This window comes from Pezoporus flaviventris, unplaced genomic scaffold (genome assembly GCF_033815535.1).
Source record: "Pezoporus flaviventris isolate CSIRO_AGI_PZ_B2104156 unplaced genomic scaffold, CSIRO_AGI_Pfla_v1 ptg000212l, whole genome shotgun sequence".
Classification (NCBI taxonomy): domain Eukaryota; kingdom Metazoa; phylum Chordata; class Aves; order Psittaciformes; family Psittacidae; genus Pezoporus; species Pezoporus flaviventris.
Genome location: NW_026892760.1, coordinates 1,151,501 through 1,175,023, shown reverse-complemented (window position 1 = coordinate 1,175,023; position 23,523 = coordinate 1,151,501). Strand labels below are relative to the sequence as shown.

At 37.0% G+C, this 23,523-nt stretch overlaps 1 protein-coding gene across 5 annotated transcripts in view; it reads left to right on the top strand.

The window, feature by feature from the left end:
* BNC2 (basonuclin zinc finger protein 2) overlaps nt 1-21,815 on the top strand; it is a 339,790-nt gene extending 317,975 nt beyond the window's left edge. For 4 of the 5 annotated variants that reach the window (XM_061441196.1, XM_061441198.1, XM_061441197.1 and 1 more), the window contains one exon: nt 18,863-21,815. In XM_061441196.1, the coding sequence (XP_061297180.1) occupies nt 18,863-19,523 (661 nt within the window). In that variant the 3' untranslated portion in view covers nt 19,524-21,815. Of the gene's footprint in view, nt 1-10,998; nt 11,043-18,862 lie in introns of those variants that run through there. The other variant, XM_061441201.1, reaches the window with a different exon arrangement.
* Nucleotides 21,816-23,523: the final 1,708 nt, after the last annotated feature.

Here is a 23,523-nt window from a genome sequence, read left to right as displayed (position 1 = left end):
CGTATTTTTCATTATGTTGTAAAAATTCAGCAGACACAGAAATAAGATTAAACCTAGCTAAACATTTCACACACAGCTCCTATATTTTTTTTCTCCCCCATGAAAATTGGTTTGATTTGAAAGTGAATATATTATGTCATATAAAATGAAAGCAAGTTAGTTTTGAGACTACTGAGGAGCAAAAATTCACTGTTTTGATGGAGAGCCCAGTCCCCAGATATCTCATGTCTTCTGTTACCATTTATGAAATCCACTAAATAGAAAACCAGGCACAGTCATAAGAATGAAAGTTCAAAATGGATGATGAGGATAATGTAAAAAGTTTCCATTTCAGTAGGATTAAGCAAACCACTGGACATGACAGGTAAAACTAAATTAAAACTCCCTTCTTGGGGTATCCTGGTAACTTTTATGAGACTGGAGTTTGACAAGGGAAGCACGCAGTGGCATAATCTATTCTGAGAGTAGATGTGTGCAACCCCTTTCAGTTCCTAAAGTTGCACATTTTGTTAGTTCAGAATTTGGCTTGATAGGCCTACTTCCTCAAGTGGATTAGGAAAAGTCAGTCATGTACTAAGCAGAGCAGCTTTGCATTCAGCATGTGAAGTAAGAAGTGGTTATCTTTAGGATTTTGAATTTTATGCAATGTATTAAATGTCCACAGGAATCCATTGATAGAGCATGCTTATAGTAAAGTTAGCACAGTAAAGATGTTCTAAGAAAAAGATGGCTCTGGTGACATACATAAAATATTGCTGAGACAAAAACATTAAAAAAGGGCACATTTTGAAAATGTTTTGTCAAATATGTAGGAGACTTCTATTAAGCTTATGGAAAGCAAGCCATAAAATAAAAATCTGATTCAGGAACTTAAACTGCAGGCTGCATATTTAAAGATAAAATTATTATTTAAATATGATTAAGTTCTCTAAGGCACAAGGCCATCTTTTTGTATCATTCCACTAGTGACATTCAGAATATGTTTCAGTTATGTGTTGCACTTGGGACAGGAGATATCCGTGGACATGTTACATCCTTTAGTTGCAAAGATGTAAGAGTGGTTATACACATTAAAAAATTCAAGGTGCGGTAGACTTTATATGCCTGTTCAGGCTTGATGTTTTTGTAAGTTCATTAGCACTCCTGGTTTGCAACAGTCATCTGGAAATGCCTTGAAAGAACGAAGTAATACTCTTGTGGTTCATGGTTCCTGATAATTCTTTCCTACGCTTGAGAAAGAAACATCTTCAAAACTTCTTGGATTATCCATTCTTATCCAGAAGTACCATGTCTAGGAGCATGCAAAAATGAAAACATATGTACAGCATATAAAAGAACCTAAACATCTTAAACATTATTTTCTAATACTTCCCTAAAAAAAAAAACTTAAGTCAGCTTTTTTCACTTAAAAGCTCAGAAGCATCTTGCTATTTACTGCTGTACAAGAAATAAGAAATAGCAATCTAAAGTACACAATAATAATTCCTGGATAATATTTGTTGTGTATGGGTGTTCCATTTTGGACACGTTATAAAAAGCCTGTGTGGTTTGCTTGCGATGTGAGTCACATAATCTTTGAGTAGCTAGACAAGCTTAGAATTTCTTTGACAATTAAAATTAAATATTTTTTCAGTACTATCTTAACAAATCAGAATTCTAGCTGTCCCATAACATACAGAGTAGCAGAGATTTAACTTTTCATAATTTTATTAATCATATTACTAGTATTGTATTGTAATATTATTAATCTATTACTACCAGTTAGAGGTCTAAAACTCATTGCTCTAATTATGTATTAAAAGAAAATACAAGTTTATATGGAGATAAATAACATTGGATGATCCTTTTTTTTTCCCTTTAGAGGCATCTGATGTGGCTTAAGACATTTCCAGTGCAATTCTAGTTAATTAAAGATTTGACTGTATTCCCCTTGTCCTAATTATACGCAAAATTCCAAATTGTTGATAGTGTAGCTCTTGTAAAATGGTCTTTGCAAGGGTGGGGTTGTGATACAAACTGCTAATCACCAGAGGCAGCAGATCACTTCAGGAGCAAATGCAGTGCTCCTTTGACTAAAGGTATCTCTTTATCTATGTCACAGCTGCAACCCTCCATTGCAGAATGCATCCTTTAGTAATTTGTGTTCAGAGTTGACTAAATCTTCACTATTGCTGCATTATTTGTGCCAAAGTCAACTCCTGTACAAATATCCTTCTGCCAGAAAGGTTGGAATATCTTCTCTGATCTTTGACTAAACACTGATATTCTGTGTAAATTCAGGTCAAGGTAACTAGAAGATTCAATAGTCCCAACTTACACATGTATTTTCAACACAGGACAGAAGAACACAAAGCACAGTCCTGGCCCTTCCTGTCAGTGACCCAGTAATTCTGTTTTCCCTTCTCAAAATTACACAGTATTGCTTTTGAGTATTTGAGCTATTCAAAAGCAATAGTGAGCCTAAATTTTTTTAAAGAGCCTTTTTTCATCATTCTTCTGAGCTACAAGTAACATCACTTATCAAAACAATCTTATAAAAACCTGTATCTTTCTTGTCCTTGAAGCACTACACTTGTGAAAACCACTTTTTTCCATATCCCCATGCCATATTCCCATTTTACCTCCATATCGGCACTATTAAAATCTCTGGGTTTTAAGATAGGACAGAGCATTAGTAACAATATGTTACCATGATTTCCTTTCTCTCAATGCATGCAAAATAAATTAACTTTCTGTACCTGTTCAGAGGAACAAAGCAAGAACTTTTCACTTTGTCTTCCTGCTACTAAAGCAGGACTATTAATTGCTCAGGTCTTTAAATTTTCTCACAAAGTGAGCGTGTGTGTGTGTGCCACAGGACGGGAAGGGTGACTGAGCCCCATGAATAAATTTAAAAACAAAATAATATCTGCTCAGGGTGACTTATAAATAAATATGAGGCAACTATTGGTGCCAAGTGTGATCATGCCACTTGATTGCTAGTTAAATCAGTCCAGATTTAAACATGTAAACTCCTTGATTTGTATGGAGCAAGACATCTGTAGGTGGTTTATTAAAACCTGCTGATGTCTCCAGACCTAAATTTGTGTGGATAGAGGCCTCTGGGTAGCTGTGTTGAAAAAGCAGAGACATACTTTTTGTCTGGTTACCTGCCTTGTACAGGTGTGCTTGAATAAATTAACATCAGTTACCTATGATGAGCCAACTGCATACATTACCAAGGGAGGTGAAGATGTAAGAAAGCTGCTACCTGCCTCCTGTTATCACCTCCTTGACACAGCAGCACCCATTTTTTCATCATCCTACTATGCTTGAGATCTTCTACAGATAACTTTTAAGAGAATTATTTTCTATAAATGCACTCAATTCTAGGGATAGATAGCTCCAAGAAATAAGATATTTCACATCAGTCTGTAATTATTACTGTATTCCCCCTATACAGTATAATTAGCTGTCATATACAGCTTGAATTTCCTACAATAATAAGAAGGAAATTAGGTTTTAAGATACTAGGTGCTTGATGGACCCCTTGGCAAGAGTCAAAAGGGCTTTTTTACCTTTTTCTTAAGATATGAATGTATTTATTCCTATACTACTGTTTCTGGACATGAACGCAGTACATGAAGAGACTAGCTACATTATCCAATACAATTGTATGAACCATTGGGTTTTTTCTTGCAGTGTCACTAAGTTGTGTGTCATTGCAAACATTCACATAATTCTTCCTTATGAAGAAAACCTGGATCATAAAGTAACATTTTGTGCACCTCTAACACAAAGCTAACTTCTTCCGTGAGTATTCGTATTGAAAGCATACTGCCTGTCATAATGGATACTCGTCAGTGTGAACAAGAGAATCAGAATTAAGACAAGAATGCATAGAACTAATTACTTAATACATTTTTTATTTTTTATTCTTTTTTTAGAGAAGAAATAAAACAAGCCCTAGAAAGGCTACTCATGTGAGTAAACATGTTTATGTGAGTAAACATTGCAGAATCAGCTCTGGTATGGAGGGAGGTCTTTTCCAGCTACACATATCCATTTATTTTGGGTTTCAGTTGGAAGTTGTAGTTGTTTTTTAAAATGATCTTCTGACTTCAGTATATTGTTAATTTTTGGTACACAAAATGGTAACACTTTGAGAGCAAAAGTTCAGTTTCTTGTGCAGTGAAAGAGTCTCATTTTTGTGTGAATGTGCAGAATAAGTCAAGGACTTTTCAGTGACCTCAAAAGTTTATTTAAATAAACTGCTACACCAGGATTAAGATGCGTGGTGAATACTAGCCAAAAGCAAAACATGCATGGAACAATATTTACCCCTGGTATGTGTTGTGACAAATAGGGTAAATGTTTAATTTGTTTTATGTTTAATGAAAGGGATTTTTTGGGAAGACAGGACTGGGAACGTGAATGCTTATTCATAATATCCTGCCTGTCCCTAGGTTTATAGGAAATAACTGTAAGAACCAAAAATCTTCCACAGAAAGTGGAAGAAAGTTAAGTATTTTCTACTTCTCTGAGTAAATGTAAAGCTGTTCCCATATGTGGAGATGTCCTGTCTTTCTGAGTGTCTTTTTGAGGTGGGATAAAAACATCTACCTACCTTAATTCCTGCGGAGAAAGACTCCTAATGTTCTTTTAAACTTCACAGCAGAAGACTGTAATGTTTCTGCTACTATGGAGGAAGTTGTACTTTACAGCTACAAGATAGCACCAGGGCACTATTCCCAAAAGCCTGGATGCATGGAAATGGAACAAGACACTGCAACCTGAGAGACGTAGTACTCTCAGCTGGAGGAGTCTGGAGAGAAATAATGAAAGGGGGAGGGAGACACATTTGTGGCTGGAATGGCTGTGTGTTTACTGGCCTTTGGATTTACAGCTCTTGATCAAGGAGAGAGACACTAAGTACGCAGATAAACTCTGTCATATATACATATATGATACATGTGCTTTTCTGTCTAAAAAGAGAAAATGTCACCTGAAGCGGAAAACTTTACATCCGCTCTTATGGCCTAACCAAAGATTACTTGTAGGTGAGGCCATTTTCTTCTACCCTTAATGATGATACTGATGATGCTCCCCACCCTAGATGTGGGCCATTTTATTCATTATTGTGAACTGAGTGACCGTGCTGGGGAAAATATGAATTAAAGTTAAGTTTACCTGAAAGTAAGAAAACTGGTGAGGCAAGTCCTAGAAGAGCAATAACCCACAAGGGAAAAAAATCAACAGGTGTATATGACTCCAAATAGCTACAACAGTGTTTTGAAGCATAGTGTGCCAGTCCTGTGGTATATCTAGACAGAGGTGGACATAGTTCACAGTTGACCTCATACCAAAGATGCAGTCATTCCTAGGGTTTGTGAGGTCAGGGGGTATTACTTGAAGTAGAATTATGAAGTGGGTGATCAGTGTATTAAAACAAAGCTCATTTGTGTTCATGTTCACTGTTTTTTGACAAGATAGCTCTTGGCTAGTAGGCCCAGGTAGATTGATTAAGAATTGCAGGGATCATTTTGCTGTAGCTAGTGATGTCTAAGGCACTGGACTGAAGGCAAATTTGCAACAGATGCATGAGAAGGGAGTGTTTTGCACTTGAATATGTCTTATTAAAAAGATTTTACTCAAAAAGATTTGTCAATTTGTTAGCCTTGGAGATAAGAAAACTCAAAACACAATCTGTCTAAATCTGGTACACCTTTTCATGGCTATACAAGTTGCTAGTGGTTAGCAAATGCGACAGGGTATAATAGCAAATTGGTAAAATAGATCCTATAATTGCAGGAGTATACTGTGCGGTTAGAAACAGTTAAGGGAAAGAATAACCAGACTATATACTGTATAGGCACTGCAAGTGCACTGCAAGACACTGTGCACAGCTTTTCACTACTCCTTAATCCTAACCTGCAGTACTCACCACCAGCACCTCTCTTCAGAAAAGATGGCCAGCTGTGCCATCAGTATTTTGATATTATGCCTTAGGTACTACAGTTGAAACCACTGTTTCATGTTTCATGGTATTATGCTGTAGATACTACAGTAGAAACCACCCATTTGCATCCAGCAGGTACAAGTAAAACATTCCCAGTGGTATTAGAGGTACCTCATATGGTAGGTCGGGACCTGAGGTAACACAGAAATCTCTCAGGTCTGATAACCACTTACGGCTCATCAGATGCTGAATATTAATGGCAAGCACTGGATATTTCCTGACAGAAGTTTTAAGCCGACCAATTCTGAAGAAAATCCAAGGCTTTTAGTAGTGCTTTCTACTTCCCAGCAACACCTTTTAAATGAGCAGTTTGCCTTGTGCTAAGCAAGTTTATCTCTCTCCATTTTTTTTTTTAATTAAGAGCTCATTTTGCGTTTAAGCTTGACCTGAAAAACATTACGTAAAAAGATCTAAGAAATAATTTAAGATTTTTGCCATAAGGCACCTGCAAGCTTTGTATAAATGGACCTGGAAGTGAAATGAAAGAGTTTTAGATTTGCCAAATATGTACACTGTTATAAAAAAGAAATGATTGTAGGACTTTGTTGGCATTGTGAATAGATGTAATATGCATAGTTTTGTATGGGGGAAAAAGGAGGAGAGAAAAAAAGGATGGGATTGCAATAAGATATTTTTTACTGTCACTTTGCTTTTGCCTTTTTTTTTTTTTTTAAAAGGAAAAAAAAACCCCAAACCTAACCTGTATGTCTGTGTCAAACTATATGAGTATGAAGCATAAGCTGTAAATTATATGTTTTATAAGTTGTTATTTCCAGTGTTACTGATTTTGATTCTAGTGCTTTACAAACTTTATTGCTTATTTTATTAACTAGGGAAAAGTGTTGCCCGCTTCCAGTTCAATATGTTTTTTTCTTTCTCTCCCTCTTCCTCTCTCTCTCTCCTTTTCTTTGTTATGCCAAAATAAAAAAGCAAGTACACTTCAGCCATTTACAACTGAAAATGCAAACAGGACAGAGTTAATTTTGTTGTCCGTAAATCTTACATTGTAGTTTTGTGTTTAATGCACAAAATGCGTAAATAAAGGTAGCCTAAACATGTATATATGTGTGTGTCTGTGGATGCGTGTACTGAAAGAAAACCTATACACAGCTGTGTTGGTAGATAAGGATCTAAAATTACACTGGGTAGAAGGAGAATTCAAATTCCCACTTAGAAAAGGTAAATAAACCCTTGTTTCATGAAGAAGATGCGCACAGATGATACATTGTGCAGGATTTCATGATGGGAGGAGGCATGCCTGGCAGGAAGGATAACAGATCCTGTGCTGGATGTCTCTCAGGTTTAATAGCCAGATAGGGGAGCAGCACTAATTCTGCAGTCTTTTTAGTCTGTTCCGTCACAGAAGTGGCACTGCTGGGTCAGTCAGCTCACTAGTAATTGTGTTTTACAGACTTCTAAAGCAATTGGCTCAGTCAGTCCCAATTCAATAAAAGTGGAGAGCGAGAGTGAAGAGCACTTTTGTTCTATTTTTTACTTGAAATTATTTCATTCAGCAGTCTGTCTTTTTTATTACCAAGATTTGACATTAGCACTCCAAGCTATATTAGCATCCATTTCAGCAGTTCAGTAATGGTATTAAAAAAACACTTAACTTCAACGGTGAATGGTTGTATGACAGTACCATAAAAATCCACATTAAAAAAAAAAAAAAACTTATGTATTTGTCCCTGCAAATTATTTTTCACTTGTTTAACCACTTCAAAACTACACCGTCTTGACTGGTGTTTGCAAGAGCTGTAGCAGCAGGGAAGGCTTGTAAAGGAGGTGAGGAGCGACTGCAGCAACAGTGGCATGAAGGAAAAAAAATAAGACATTTATAGAGGAGGAAAAATGTAATAGGAACATGCAAGTACACATACATGCACAATAAAGACCTCTCATTTTGGGTGGGTGCCTGTCATTCAATTGAAATAAGATTTTAAACTCAAATCACTCAAGGTAAGATCTTTGGCATCTTCCACATTTCTGGGATTTAATTTTGAAGGCAGAATTCTGCAAGCTTGGGATGGCAGCCTAACTATCTTGGCACTTGCAGCAAACTCATAAATGACTGCATTAGGTTCTAAATTTTGATTAAACATTCTGTAATTAATCAATGGTAGACATGAAGCTGTTGGCAAAGTCCAGAGCTGCAAAATGTTTAAGACATAAAACATTACAAAGTAATTAGAATGTGCTCCTTCAAGAGAAGGATTGCCTTCAATAAAGAGGTAAATGATAGCATCATGTTTATTGTGGACGTAGGCAGCCAGTGCAATATGATAAACTGCAGGAGATACACATATCAGTAATCATCCACATTATTAGTGTCATTAATCATAATTCTAAAAATATGACAGCAGCAGCCAACTTTTTGACCAATTTTGCCTCTGCCTGTTGGCCGTTATAACTTCACTAATAGACTGCAGAGCTCCTGTGTGTGGCAGTTTGCATTGAGAATGGAAGGTTAATTATATTTGAGCTGCTGATTCCTTCTCTCCTTGGAAAAGACTGAGCACTTTGACAATCCCCGGAGCTCACTGCTGTTAAACCAGTAAAAGTACTTTATTGAAATTTTCTTTGTTGGTCAGGAATGAGTGGATGTTTCAAATGAGATATAAGCGCCAGGCTGGGACGGCCGCTAATGTTTCTTCCAAAATAATCCTTGGACATCAAGCTGAACTCATACTTCCCTTAGATGTCTTTGCACAGTCTCTTGTGGATGGGTAAAAAGTTGAAAATTTAATAACCTCTGACAATAGTATGTATGGAAGAATCTCTTAGGATTTAAATTACTGAGGAGTTGGGACGTCAGTGAAGGGAAGTTATAGGATAATCAGCTATCAGTTGACCTGAAAGGGGTACTTATTTAGTAATGTAAAATTACTAATAGAGGAACCCTGTAGAAGTGCCACATAGTATTTGCATTTGTAGTTCCTCTGTATTATACAGATAAACCCAGACTTTTTAGACAAACAAAGAAGTGGGAATGAGAATTACCTTTGCATTGTGACCAAATGAAATGGTTTATTTATTTGCCACGGAACCTGAAATCTTACAAAACTGTCCCTGGATCTGCAGATTTATTATGAATTTGAACTTGTAATGCAATTGGTAAATAGTCTATGAACCTTCCAAGCAAGTAATGAATAATATACTGCTGTTATTAATATCTAGGAGAGAAAAATTGGTTTCAAAACAGAATTATGGGAAGCTATGTGTTCTGGCTGTGTTTTATCTTTTTTGCGTTTACTGAAACTTGAAACTTAGTAAAATTCATGAGTGGGATGCTGAACTGAAGGGCCTGTTTGCATAAAATCTTGCAAAATTATCACATTTTACATGGCTGTTGTAACAGTGAAATAAAGGGTGAAAATGTCTGATTTTTTTCCAACATGTAATATTTAGATTATTTGGGGTTGAAAAGAAATGTTAATTCATGCAGTTTGGCACAGATTCTGTGTGGAAATTGTCTCAGTACTTCTTAAGAGGAAATACACCTTGTGTGAAGGATGAGCAAAATACTTCAACACACAGGAGATGAGGTCCTAATGCATGTCTGCTATGCAGTGCACAGGGATAAGCTTTTCCATAGAGTATGTGTAGATGTGTAGTTTATGGCAGTTGGACTGATTGTCAATGGTGCTGAGTACCTGTAATTTCCATTGAAGGATTTTGTGGTAAATCGGATGACCTTCTCATGCATGTAACATTGCTACACTCAATTAGTTCACTTAGGAAATATTCTGTCAGATAAATCTTTTTATTCTAAACTTTCTCAACCAGTCCGGATGTTAGACAAGAGTGCTGGCTATTTTGTAACGAGTCTGTTTTGCTTCCAGGCAGCTAGTAAAGTGAGAGGTTGAAGTGTTGCAACACAATTTTGATCATTTCTGAGTAACTTGGCAAGTACGCCAGTGGTTGTGCTTTCTGTTTGTAATATCTTTTGATCTTTAATGGACAACAATAGTAATATATTAAGAGAGCGACATGACCTTGATGCTTCTGAGCACACACAGCTGTTATGAAAGTGTAATTCTGTTCACACCGTAAGGACCGTCTCACTAAACACCTCAACAGGTATGTACTGAATTATTGGGCCTTTCAAGAATCCTTGATTTTACATTTCAAATTGTTTGGTAGCAAACATTGCCATCAGGTATTAGTTCCACATTTAACCTGAGTATTTGCTCACAGTCAGCTATCCTGCCTTCCCAAATGCCATCTCTGCATTGACATTTTTTATGCATTCCACAGCGATGACAAATTGTTTTCAGACTGTAACTGTGGATTAAGTATGCAAAAGGCATGTTTGCCACTGCCAACAAACCAATAATTCTCACTAACATCTTCAGAGTTACAACATTTATAAAGTTGCAAAGTGGAGTAAACAAACCATCTGTTTGGCTTTACCATATATGTCATGCTCTCTTATTAGCATATTACGATTCATTTAGTAAACAAATTTGGTGATTTCGTTCATGTCAAAGTTAGAGGGAGCTTGAAGATGATTAACATTCCTGGGACAGGCACATTAATACATTGCTTCCTCTGCAAAGTTAAATGGCTTCTCAGGAGAATCACCCCTTGTTGACAAGATGAGACTGTCAATTTTGTTTGCCTGCCACATTAGGGGCCATAAGGGGATGGGAAGCTCTGAGAAAGAGGAGCCGTGTAGGCAGCATAATTCACTGCGAATTGAAAAAAGAAGTCTAATTCTGATAAATGGTCGACCCCAATATATCCTACCTGTTATTACAACAGACGTGCCGTATCTGTGCAGTAAATTAGTTAAACCCCTAAAGAGTTTGATGGGAGCTTATCTTCAAGTGAATAATTTGAGTGTAGAGGGAGCTGTCTTCGTGACCAGTGTGAGTGATTTGTTTCATATTGAAAGGGATTGAAATGACTGGGCTCCACATCTTTAATTTGCAAGAACTTGCTTGTCCTTTATTTCCTGTATTTAATAAGCACTGTTTTTTTTTTCACTTTTTTAATAGGTGCTGAACTGTATTTTACCTTTTGGATTTTCTTCCTATGAAAGGTTAATATTTTTCAGATTCTATGCAATTTAAAGCCTGAAGAACTGATGTTATTACCCAAACTGTTCATGTAGAAATGCCGTGTTTTCATTGGGTAGTATAGTATTTTGTCTTCATTTATTGTTCTAACATGTAACCCCTATCCCTACTTTTCCCCTTATGTTTAGAGGCAAACTAAACATGATCAAATATATGGAAGTGCTACTTCAAAGGCTGAAACCTTGGCTCTGTTCAGATAAATGGGAATTCTATAATTTTGGTCAGATGAGGATTTCAAACCTTTATTATTTTTGCTTAGATTTATGGATTTTTTTTTCATTTTTAACTAAAAACAAACAAGCAAGCAAAACTATGTCAAAGCCTGCTGGTAGAGTGGCAAAATTAGAACAAAAATTAACTGAGAAAATAATTTCTTTAACAGTTTCCATTACTAATTAAATTCCAGGAACTGTTTTATTGTTGATTCTCTTAAGTAAATGTGGGAAATTATTGCTGCTTCCTTCTTGAAAAAATATCAGAATTATGTATATTGTTATATTTAGCCAGAGTCTTACTTTCTGGTTCTTTGATTTTAGCTGCATGAAACCCAGCACTTTCAGTCTGCAGAGATTCTGAAAAGCATAAAATTCTGGGTTTACTTTCTGTTCTGTTCACATATCCTGAGCCTTTCTATGAGCTTCAGGCTTAAATAAGCACGAAAGGAACATGAAATGGAGGTAAGACCACAATACTTTGCTGAAATTTTTAAACAAACCCATAAATCTTAATTGACAGCCTTTGAGGTGAAAAGAAACAAAGAGAACTTTGCTTTAACATTTAATTATAGTAAAAACATAGGCTGAATACTAAGCTGAAGATAGGGGTGGAAAAAGTCTCATGGGAGGAATAACTAAAGATTCCTTGTTTATGATATTTTAAACCAGATTGACAGTGCTTAGTTTTAGACTAAATATAGCAGAAGGATACCTTGTAGGGAGCCTGTACAACCTGAGCAGTTACTTCAGTATCCAACTTTAAGAAAAGGTTTACCGATCTGTACATTAACCATCAGACAAATGTATCCTGCCTTTGATTTTGTAGTAGAACATTCTTAAAACTGCTGAAGATTGTGTGGTTTCATGTTTTGTAAACCAATAGAGCTTCTGTCTTCCTAAAAAAAAAAAAAAAAAACACTAAACCAAACCCAAAGAAATCTACTATTACCTGAAAGAACAGAATTTAACACAAAATAGTTTAATATTGATTTTTAATGCAGTAAGTCTCCAATATAATTTTAATGCATTACTTAATGCTGAGATCACTTATTTTATCTTAAAGAAAAGCTGTCAAAGACTGATGGCCCCCTGCTGTGACCTCCTGTCTGCGATTTTTTTGCAGTGTTAGAATGATAGGGTTGGGTGGTATTACTTTGGCAAATAGTGTATTTGCCAGAAAATACCTTTTTAGAACATTTAAGTAAAACAGATTGGGATACTGATTTATTTGGAAACATAGGAAGAAAAGGTGTGGTGGGATAGAACTAGAAATGTGGGAAATTATTCACTTTGGAATTTTAATGAACAATACAATGTGCTTTGATGTTTGAGTGAGATTTTCATCAGGGAACTTTGTCACACCCAGCCAACAAGGAGCAAGAGGCCAATAGCTAGGACATTTAACTGAGACATTGGTTGGCTTGGCCTTTCTGTCTGACAGCATCAGGGACTGGAAAATGGGTTTCCTGAGGCCCTAACCGATTGCCCTAACAATTACACTGCTGCTTCATTCTCCTCTCTTTTTCTCTTATCCCCTTAATATATAAGTGTAATCATATTTTCTGTTTCTAAAAAGTTGAGAAAATAATGCTTAATGTTTCATTTTCAACAGCCTGCCCTGTCCCAAACTGTGAGCAACACATTCCACCCAATTTTTCATGCAGTTAGGTTTGTGCTCCGTATAATACTTGAATTTAAATTAACGGGGTACTCTTTATCATCCAAATTCCCCAACTCTGCTGTGCACATCAGAGATGAGGCTTGCCCTTGTGCAGATAGGCGTGCAGGCACAGGTGCATCTGAAGTTGGCCTGGAGTCATGCATAGAATTCATGCCAGTTCCTTTGCCAGGACAAATTCTACTCTCTGATACATCTCTCCTCACTCACTTCAGACAGAAATAAGAAGACTGACTAAGTAAAAATAAACTAAAATAAAGCAGCCATTTCATTTTTCTTTGCAACAAATGGATAGTAAATTAACAAAATCAGATTCATTGCCAGTGCAGAAAGAAACTGCCCAGTCTGGATTTATGAGCTGTGTAAATGGCATGTACATTTAATTGACCATATTTCCTAGGTCTTCTGTTGATGCCTAGTGCATCTCTCACTACAGGAGCTTGCTAGTAGTAGGTGGGGTGAACCGACAATGAATTCTAATTATGGAAGGATACTTCTGTGAACTTCACAAGAGAAGGCAAATGTTACCTACCACCAGTGAGATCATACCCACAGTCAGAGATCTGCTGTAGTCACTGTAGTGCTCTGCATTGTGCTGCCACTGAAACTCTTGTCTGAAAGGGCAGTGGTGAATTGGGAGGCGAGATACCCTTGCCTCTTGGCCCAAACCACAGATTTCGTATGTATCATCATATGGATGGATCAATAAGGATCTTATTAGGTCAAGTATTTTATGTTTTCTCTACATATACATACCTCTGCCATCCAGTGGGGTTCTTCAAGGTTCTTTCCCTGCAAATACAGCAGCAAGTGCAGTGTAAAGGACTCCAGATATGGTCTTAAATTAGCTACCTCAGGTATAAGGAATAATGGAGCCACAGCAAGCTGAAGCTCAGCTGGTTTTGACATACCTTGCTTCATGATTTTCCAACTGTTTAATGGCAGTGCTTGTGCACTGGCGCAAATCACTCTGTCTGAGCTGTGCCTCAGCTTACTCATGGAACATTGGTAACGTACCTGGGAGCAGTATTCAGAGAAGGAAATGGTAGCATTGTAAATCACATCGGGGAACAGAACAGGTATAGCAAGAAACTATAGGTGCTGTGGGGAGGAGCAGATGAACATAAGACAAGGTGTCTAGCATTGGCTGATAGCTGGTAGTGGACTTGTTAGGATTTGAGAGTGAAAAAGCAGGGGAGAAGTAGTTGGATTAGGATAGAATATTTCAATTTGGTTTGGAGAAGGGGATCTGGGAACTACTGGAACAATTTAACATGGTTGAATAAGTACATTTTCAAAAAAAAAGCAAGGAAGATCAGCCCTGGATGAGAGAAGTTAAAAATAGTCATATTTATAAAGAGAAAACATAATTTGGACTGGGCCAATATTTGTGATGCTGGATTTTTCTTCTCATGTCTTTCTTTCTGCTGTTTGGAGCTACTTGGTCAGATTACACATTGGCAATACTCTTCTGCCTTTATATCTGAATAATAGCCTTCATAGCTTCATCGCAAGTCATACTTCATTTCTGCCCCTAAGCTAAACCCTATTCTATCTGGCAATTGCCAGTGCTTGTGTTTTCCCAGAAAGTGTCTCTTTATAAACTTCCGTGTCTGTATTACTCCTCTTTCTAGCCTGCTTTTATCCATACTCTTCTTCCTTAGTTCCATTTTTTTGATTATGGATCCATTTTTTGTAGCTGTCCTTACATGCATGGGCATGTTCCTCCTACACATAACTTTTCACAAAGAAACCTTGGGAATGCTGCTTTCAATCCTGAACATACCATCTTTATGCAGGGCACCGTAGAAGTAGCACCTTGCACAGTATACTCAGTCTGCGCCTCATGGTGCAATGCTACATTTAGTTGTTTAGCAGATGGAAAAGGGGTGTAGGGTCAGTCTCTGAGCAGTCTAGACTGGTGCATCTATGAAAATACACTTTTCCTTCCTTTCTATCCCAACAATCATTCAGCTACTGGACATGTGAGTTGCTCGTATCTTCAGCGCACAGTATTTTTAATTCTGAGGTTTTAGCCTCTGTGACTTTGGTTTTGTTATAAGATTTCAAAACTTGATGTTGAAATAAATGAACATTTTCTCACAATTTCTTCCTCCCATCCCTACCAGGATGTTTTTGCATATGATATTTAGGAAGAGTATTAAACACAAGTGAAATAGATTAAGAAATGAATGTAAAAGAATCAATTCTTTTGAACTGTGGTTGCATAATGGAAATCGACTGCTATGAATGAACCTATGTTCAGAAGTTACGAACAGCAGAGCTAATGCACTGCCATGAGTTCATCTTTATTATTGCATTACACCTGAATCAATTGATAAAGTAGCTTCTTTTTAAGGCTAGGAATGGCACTTAATTGAATAAAAGTCGATGTAATTATATTAGGAGAATCCAACAGTACTGCTGACAGCGGAAAAGGGACACTACTGAGCAGAGTGCCAGAACTGGTCCGCACATTTCTGCACATCGTTTGCCTGACAGATATTATGGGCTGGTACATACTTTAACTAGATTACTGATTGCCACTGCTGTAAGTGAGAATTGAATAAGAGAAGCTTCTCTTCTTATCAGAGCATCAGCAGGGTTTGCATCCTTACACTGGTCTTTCTCAGAATGGCCTCTGTCCATCTGGGGCTCAGTGGCCCTCTTTAATGTGGTAATTTATTCTTATCTCTTCATTCAGTGAATGCTGGACTTATTTTCATTGCATGCCTGCTGGCTGCTGTTTTTCTCAGCAGCAAACCAAGGAAATAGGAGCACAGATGCATGGAAACAGTTACAGTTATCCTGACTAGTTTCTACACTGCAGCAAATTCCTGTACCAGGGGAGTGAAGGAGAGAAATCAGAAGAAATAAACACATGAGCACTTTATGAGTAGTTTGCAGTTAGCATTATGATGATAAGCACAAATGTGCTTTTATGATCTTGTAGTAACACTGGTCAGTGTGGACATGCCTTCACAGTAAGCATTTCCTGTACTGCACTTAGCAACTTTGCGTGGAACAGTGTGCCATCTGACATCAGCAAGGCAGGGGACTGCCAGGGCTACTGTTTATCATTCATGTATGTGTGCACTGCATGCATCTGCTCAAAACTCATTTGTGGATGATAACGGGGATGCTGTGAATTTGCTTTGATTAATTTGCTTTATGTTTTTCATATTGTGTGTTGGAGTCAGTTTCCATCAGGACAACAGTATAAGTGAGATTACAACTGATAAAAATACAGTTTCGCAGTCAAGACTTTTTTAGAAAGTCTGTATTTTATTGGTTTCAGATATTATTTTCTTTTTCCTTTCTTTTTTTTTTTTTTAAACACATATGTCTGGACTGGAATGTGAATTTGTTCTCTCTCTCTCCTCCCTTCCCCCCCCCCCCCTTCTCTTTTTTGCTCTTTTCTTTCTCTCTCTTTTGTGATCTCAATTTAGCAAAAGATTAGAAAGCTGATCTTATCACAAGGTAAGCTCAGCCTTCCTAAGTGCAGTGTGGGGATATGCATAATTACACTTCTGCTCCCTAAAAAAGCAATGGTGCTATACTTGCTTGTGTGAAAGAAGTGTTTCCCATGTGAGAGAAAAACAAGGAATACTCTCCACTTTTTCTACCCTTGCCCATACCTCTCAACTGTTTCTCATTAGGAGAGAAATTTTCCATTCTAGACCCTCCCTTACTGGAATAATTGCATCCCAAGCAGACATGCAGACATGATTCAATTAGACTCCAGTTCAGTATCAGTTTTATGTCAGAGAACAGTTACCTGCATTTGCAGGTGAGTGGGACAGATCACTTCTATTGCTATGTTCTGTATTTATTCCCAAATGTTATGTGCAAAAGACAGATGAATCACAAACAAAGTGATAGAAAATTACAGAAATTAACTCCACATCAATTTAATCTTCCTATATTTGCATTTTCCTCACTCATCTGCATTGTACTGCTGTACCCTATTTGAGACTTCAGTTGGTTGAGAGATATGTTTCAAAGGGTTTTGTAAAACAAAAGCTTTCAAGGAAATTTTGCTAATAGCTATTGTACCCCTTTCCCCTCCTGTTGCAGGTTTTTTTTGGGGGGTAGGGGGGGTGTTTTTTTTTTTTTGTTGTTGTTGGTTGAGTTTTGTTTGTTTTTACTGTAGGATCTGAATGTCTGTAAAATATTTGATCCTTGTTGTACCTTCCCTTGCCAATTTTATACCTAGTGCTTTTTTGCAAATTAAAGTATTCCTATGTTAAAACTCTCTTTCTCTCTCTCTCTCTTTTCCTTCCCCTTACACCCCCCTTACCCCCCTTCTTTTCCTCCTACATTTGGGCTCTGATCTGCAATTTATAATGGGCAGACAGACTGGTGAGTCTGCATGTTGTAAATTGCGGGTTTGGGTCCTTAGCTTGCAAAGAATGTTATGCAGTAGAACTTCGCTAATTGTTTTCTTACTGACTTCAAAATCCAGTCACCTTCCAAAGAAACTGAGTAAATATTTGTTGTTTCCTCAGCAATGGTGCACATTCTGAATACTGAACCCTAAAGTTTTCTAACACTGAAAACTTTATACTGATTTCTTATTATTAAGCACTTTGACAAAACGAGCATGTTCTGTGGTCAGAGGTCTTTGATGTCTGTCATGTTGTTTGTTCGTTGCATTGCTAATTCAGAAAATGCTGTTTTTCAAAGAGGATTTCCTGATACTACTGCAAATCAGTGAGGTTCTACTGCAATGGGTGAATAAAGACGATGTCAAAAGTGGAGAGTAGAATGCAACATTTAAAATAATAGGCTGCTTTACACAGTTACTAATCCAAAAGCTTACATTTTGTTTGCAAGTGTAGAACTTTATTTCTTGAGAGCAAGGGCCTAGATTCTGTAAAACACTTGAGAATATTTCAACTTGCAGCTCTTGGAATCTGCTCCAAACCACTGACGTCAGTGACAGCTTTTCCAGTGTCTCTTGAACACCCATGCTGACTTCAGCATATACCTAAACCAAAGGTCATGCTCAAGAGTTTTAACTGATTTGAGGCAAAATTCTCATTGCCATTAGTATGGTCTTTTTGCTGGAAATTACACTGCTTGGGTCACTGGGCACTGCATTGGACACCCAACTGGAAAAGTATAGGGAGGAGTGGCCGTGTCCTCCCAGAAGGACGGAACCAGTGACTTTGGCTAAGATTTTAGGAAACTTACATGTAGATTTCAGAGACTTGTTCTTCTGAACCCTTCAAGTCCTTTCCTTCTTGTTTTGGCCCAATTCTGAATCCCTTTATACCAGAATTAAATTATCAGAATCAGGACCTCCGACTATGTATCATTCAGTTACCTTTATTTTTTTTCTCTTCATATATTCCACTTACACAGTCATGTGAGTACCTACATATATATATATATATATAAATATATATAGATAAAAGATATATTTATATGTATGTAAAATATATAAGGATATGGATATAGAGACAGACATAGATACAAACACACACAGATACTGCATATATCAATAATATTTTCTCTTGAAGCAAGGCTTTTAGGAAGGCCAGCAGGGATTCAGAAACCAAGAAGAGCATTTTGCATTTGCTGCTAGTGCAATTTATTATTTTGTAAATATCAAATAAAAGGGTTGTAGCTGCTGCTGGGACTAATGTTGAGGAGCAGTAGCTGAAAAGAAAAATAATATGGGGGTGCGGGGCTTGTTTTGGATTGGTTTTACGTTGAAATTCGTTCACCTATAACAAGATTGAATTTTCCAAGAAACATGGATTGGGGATATTTTTTATGATAGATTTTTGATAAATCAGACTTTGGATTTGGTGCTTGATGACTGTACATTTAATCAAAAATAACATACGTTTTTCCTGTTCTCCCTTCCTTCTTCCTTTCTCAGACACAGTGCTAACATAAACCTGCACCGTAAACTGTTGACCAAAGAACTGGATGACATGGGCCTGGACACCTCACAGCCTTCTCTTAGTAAGGACCTCCGTGATGAATTTTTGGTGAAGATATATGGCGCTCAGCACCAGATGGGGCTTGACATAAGGGAAGACACCTCCTCACCTGCTGGTACTGAGGATTCCCATATGAATGGGTATGGCAGGGGCATATCAGAAGACTATATGGTCCTAGACCTGAGCACCACCTCCAGCATCCAGTCCAGCAGCAGTATTCATTCCTCAAGAGAATCAGATGCAGGAAGTGATGAGGGCATTCTCCTGGATGACGTCGATGGGGCAAGTGACAGTGGGGAATCTGCCCACAAAGCAGATGCCCCTGCCTTAGCTGTAGGTATGGGCACTGATGTCCCAGGATCCCTCATGTTCAACAGTGTTTCGGTGAGCAACGGTGGGATAATGTGTAACATTTGCCACAAAATGTACAGCAACAAGGGGACCCTCAGAGTGCACTATAAAACAGTGCACTTGCGAGAAATGCACAAATGCAAAGTCCCTGGGTGCAACATGATGTTCTCCTCTGTCCGTAGCCGAAACCGGCACAGTCAGAACCCCAATCTGCATAAAAACATTCCTTTTGCTTCAGTAGATTAGTTCAAAGATGGACACAGCATAATGCCAGCTCTCAGAGAGGGCCCACCACATTTGAACTGCCATATACAGTCGTCTCCCTTTATATATATATATATATATATAAAAATATACATATATATATAATCATTTTCTTTTCTAACAAAAGAAACACCAGGTGCTTTTTTCCCCTTTGTTGGTTGTTGGGTTGTTTTGTTGTTTTATTTTTTACATTTTATTTGGGATAGAAACAAAAAGGTGGGATCTTTAATTTGGGGGAACAGACCCTTCACAAAAAAAGCCAACAAAACCAAGAAATATACCCACAGAAAACTTGCAGTTGTCCCTAGTTCTATTAGAATGTTCTTGGTCATCTCCAAAAGGACAGTTTGTTTTACTCATGACTTTTGCCTGAAAAAAGAATGAAAAACAACAACAACAAAAAAAAAAAAAGCAAACAAACAAAAAGAAAAAAAAATCTACTTAGTTGTCTTTGTGTCTTCTATGCATTGGGGATAACGTTCTACTAAGCATGGCTGTTACACTTGTATATATATATTGAGCCTTGACAGGCCTATGATGTAAAACAATTGTATTGATGGTGGTTTAACTCTGATTTCTTTGCTTACTTTTTACAGTTACATTCAGCTGTTAGATAAACAGGAAAAATAGTTTGCTGGCTAGTCCTACTCATTTATGTTAGCTTTAATGCACATTTTTAAAAGAACCACGGTCTTGTTTTAACTACCTGCTAGATATAAGTAATACAGAGGTGCTGGCATGCTTTACAGTACCTGATCTAATACAGTTTTTTTGTCTTGTACTATTACATAAATCCAGTCATGCACTTTTTCGTACACTACAAGGGGATGTGTAATAATATCCATGCTTTTTTTTTTTTTTCCTTAAACTATTGCCATATTTTCAGTAAGTGTCTTTAAAAAAATACACTTAGATAAAAGTGGTCTGGTCAGTATGAGGGCATGAATGCCAAACAAAGAGTGTTAGTGTTTAGTGTTAATACAAAAGTGCCAACTTTGCACACATTTTGAAAAAAAGAAAATGTAGTTATTCACCATTACCACAGTTGTAGTTTTGGACTACAGGAAAAAATACTTGGGAGGGAAAAAGGATAAAGTGAAACACAGAATTCTTGGTGCTTTTGTCAAGTGCCAATTATTACTAGAAACAATAGTGCATCCTCATTCCTTATAGAGTACATTACATAGAAGAAAAAAAAAAAGAATTGTTTCATGTGAATCAGTGGAAAGATTTTTCTTTTGTCAAACATGCATAATATTTGGGGATATAAATGCTGATACTACTTGTCACAGAACAAAGATGAATATAATTTTGTGTGCTTCTTACTATGGCCTGGATTTTTTGTGGTGTTTAAAAAAAAGGTACAAAAAGAACAGGGAAATAATGTTAACTATGTTGTTCTGTAAAGTTGTCTTTTTTTGCAATGGAGATTGCTGTAGTGTGATTAAGGCATGTTTTATAGAAGCAATCAGAAGAAATTAATGGCAGAAGCACTTAGAAGCTCTGAAAACATATGCTGGACTTTTTATTGGGTAACTTTCCCTTTGGATAAAATTAGGGTCCAGAAAAAAAGGATCTCTTATTGTGTTAAGATTTTGTGTTTCACCAACATGGTTTTTCAGAAAATAATAAAAGTCCAAGAAGGATAGCAAGAAAGAGAGTAAGAATGGACAGGGAGAAAGAGCAAGCAGCTGAGAAAGGCAGAGAGAAAACGCGGCTGTCCTCTGAATCTTTTGTTTCTGGTGTTTACACGTTGCTTGAGCTGGTAAACCACACTGGCAGCCTGAGTTACCACAACATACTGACTGAGTGATGGTATTTACTTACATTCAGTCTACAGCCAAAACCATTTGGGTGTGTGTTGTAGACTCTTTTCTTTACAAAACCAATAACAATAACGAAGCAAAAACAAACAAGCAAACAGACAAAACCACAAGGGATATTTCAGTGTACAATAAAATATGCCTTCAGTGAGAATGTGTTCCTTTTCTGTATTGCTGACCCAGAACATTATTCTTCTTAGCCAAGAGTCAGAAATGCTCCATTGTTTCAGCTTGTCACTGTTTTGATTTGCTGTGCATTTTGATTATTCTTACCTTTATGTCCACTTGAGTACTTAACTCATGTTTTCTAGAGGAAACTCTTAATATGGATTTCCTCATTTTTAGTACTCTTTATGCATTTCAGTATTCTTGTTTCCAAAAGTAGGAATCAATAGCTAATAAATCAGTGTTTGCAGTTGTAGAAAATAAAAGAAAAATCTTTCTAAATGAATTCTCACTATGTTCTTATGGATTACAAACCTCTGATAATTTTTTGGATGCTGTACACTGATGAAGCCCAGGAAACATTTGTGGATCCCACAGAAACTGTAAGGAAAATTTAACAAAAAAAAAGAAACTTTATAGTGAAAAGCTGTAGTAGTTTCACAGACTTTTTTCTTTCATCTTTTTTATTTTTCCTCAAACTCTCAGCTACTTTGCCTTGTTAAATTGAGTGGAGAGATCTGCTTTGCTTTGGTTTATGTTGTGCAAGCTCAGTGTGTTTGTGAGAAAGGGAAATTAGTAAGGGTGCATTCTTCTTAAACACATGGACCTTTGTAGTGTTATCTGTACTGAACTCCCGTCCCTCCTCGCAGGCTATTAAGACAAGGAAGATGGAAAATCTAAAAAAAAATCCTCAACAAAAATTGAATGGTGTCTACAGAAAGAAAATCCCACTGTTTCGTAGTGTGTACGGTATAAATAAATATCATTTTTAATGAAAAACACATTTGAAGTATATAAATAATTCCTCACTGAATCAATCACTGTTCTGCATTCTCATTTCACTCTGTTTCTGTAAGAGGTCAAACGGTTTTGGTAAACTTGTTTGGAAATTTAAACATCATCAGTAGATAAATTCAGCAGATGAATTACATAGGAAAAAAAATAATCTGTTTATTACACAGAATGAAACAGACCATTCTGAAATGTAAAGAAGCCGACACAAACCTCAAAAAAGCATTATAAGCTTTGCAATCCTGCTTTTATGACATCCTAAACTTCATTCAAATTTTGCTTGAGCTATGTAGGAGATACCATCTCTGTTTTGTGGACAATGTTACTCGTTATTTCTAGGTGAATCAAGCAGTTTCTGCAGTGTTAGTGATACTAATGACAGAATTGTCTTTGTGTTAGAAGGGCACTTACACTTACATTGAATTGAATGGCATTTCCCTCCTTCCTACTTACCATGAACGTCTATGAAAATCTGTATATATCAGAATTGTTCCTGTGGTGGAGTTTGTATCATCTAAAGTTACCTGAAAAATCCTTAAAAGGGCTGTGTTGTAGAAGTTTGGCTTTACCAGCAGAAAGTAGCATTTCTGGGTGATTTTAGTAGCGACCCAGACTGCAATAAGCATAATGACCAAATATCTCATGTGTCCAGCACATGGCATGGCTGTAGTTGTGTGATGACAAGATACATGTTGTGCAGTTGCTTATGCCATCACAAACCTGTAGGTATCTCTTCAGTTTCCAAATCTTGTCAGTCTTTTTACAAGAATTAGACCAATTTTGAGGAAGAGATTTTTCATTTTACGTGGATTTTGTTCCTTCTTGTTTGTTTCTTATACTTTTATGGTCAGTCTTTTCACCTTGTTTCACTGTTTTGTTTATTCAATGTAGTTGTATTTTTCTGTAAATATCAAGAAGTCTTTATCTGCATTTAGGAAATAACTCTTTGTACTATCCCCCTTTGGGATCGGAACTACTTGTCTGGAGGTTGTTAAGCATTTTTCTGGGTTTCGGAGGGGACAGGGGATGGGTCAGGAAAGGATGTGATACTGGTGAATCACTAGGTATTTTTTGAAAAGCTGTATGAGGCAATTTTGAAGGAAAACAGCACAGTCAAAGCACAAAAAAGGGAACCAGGAGTTTTAACACCATCAGTGGCCCCTTCTCACTGTTTAGTCATGGACTGATCACATCACTTACCC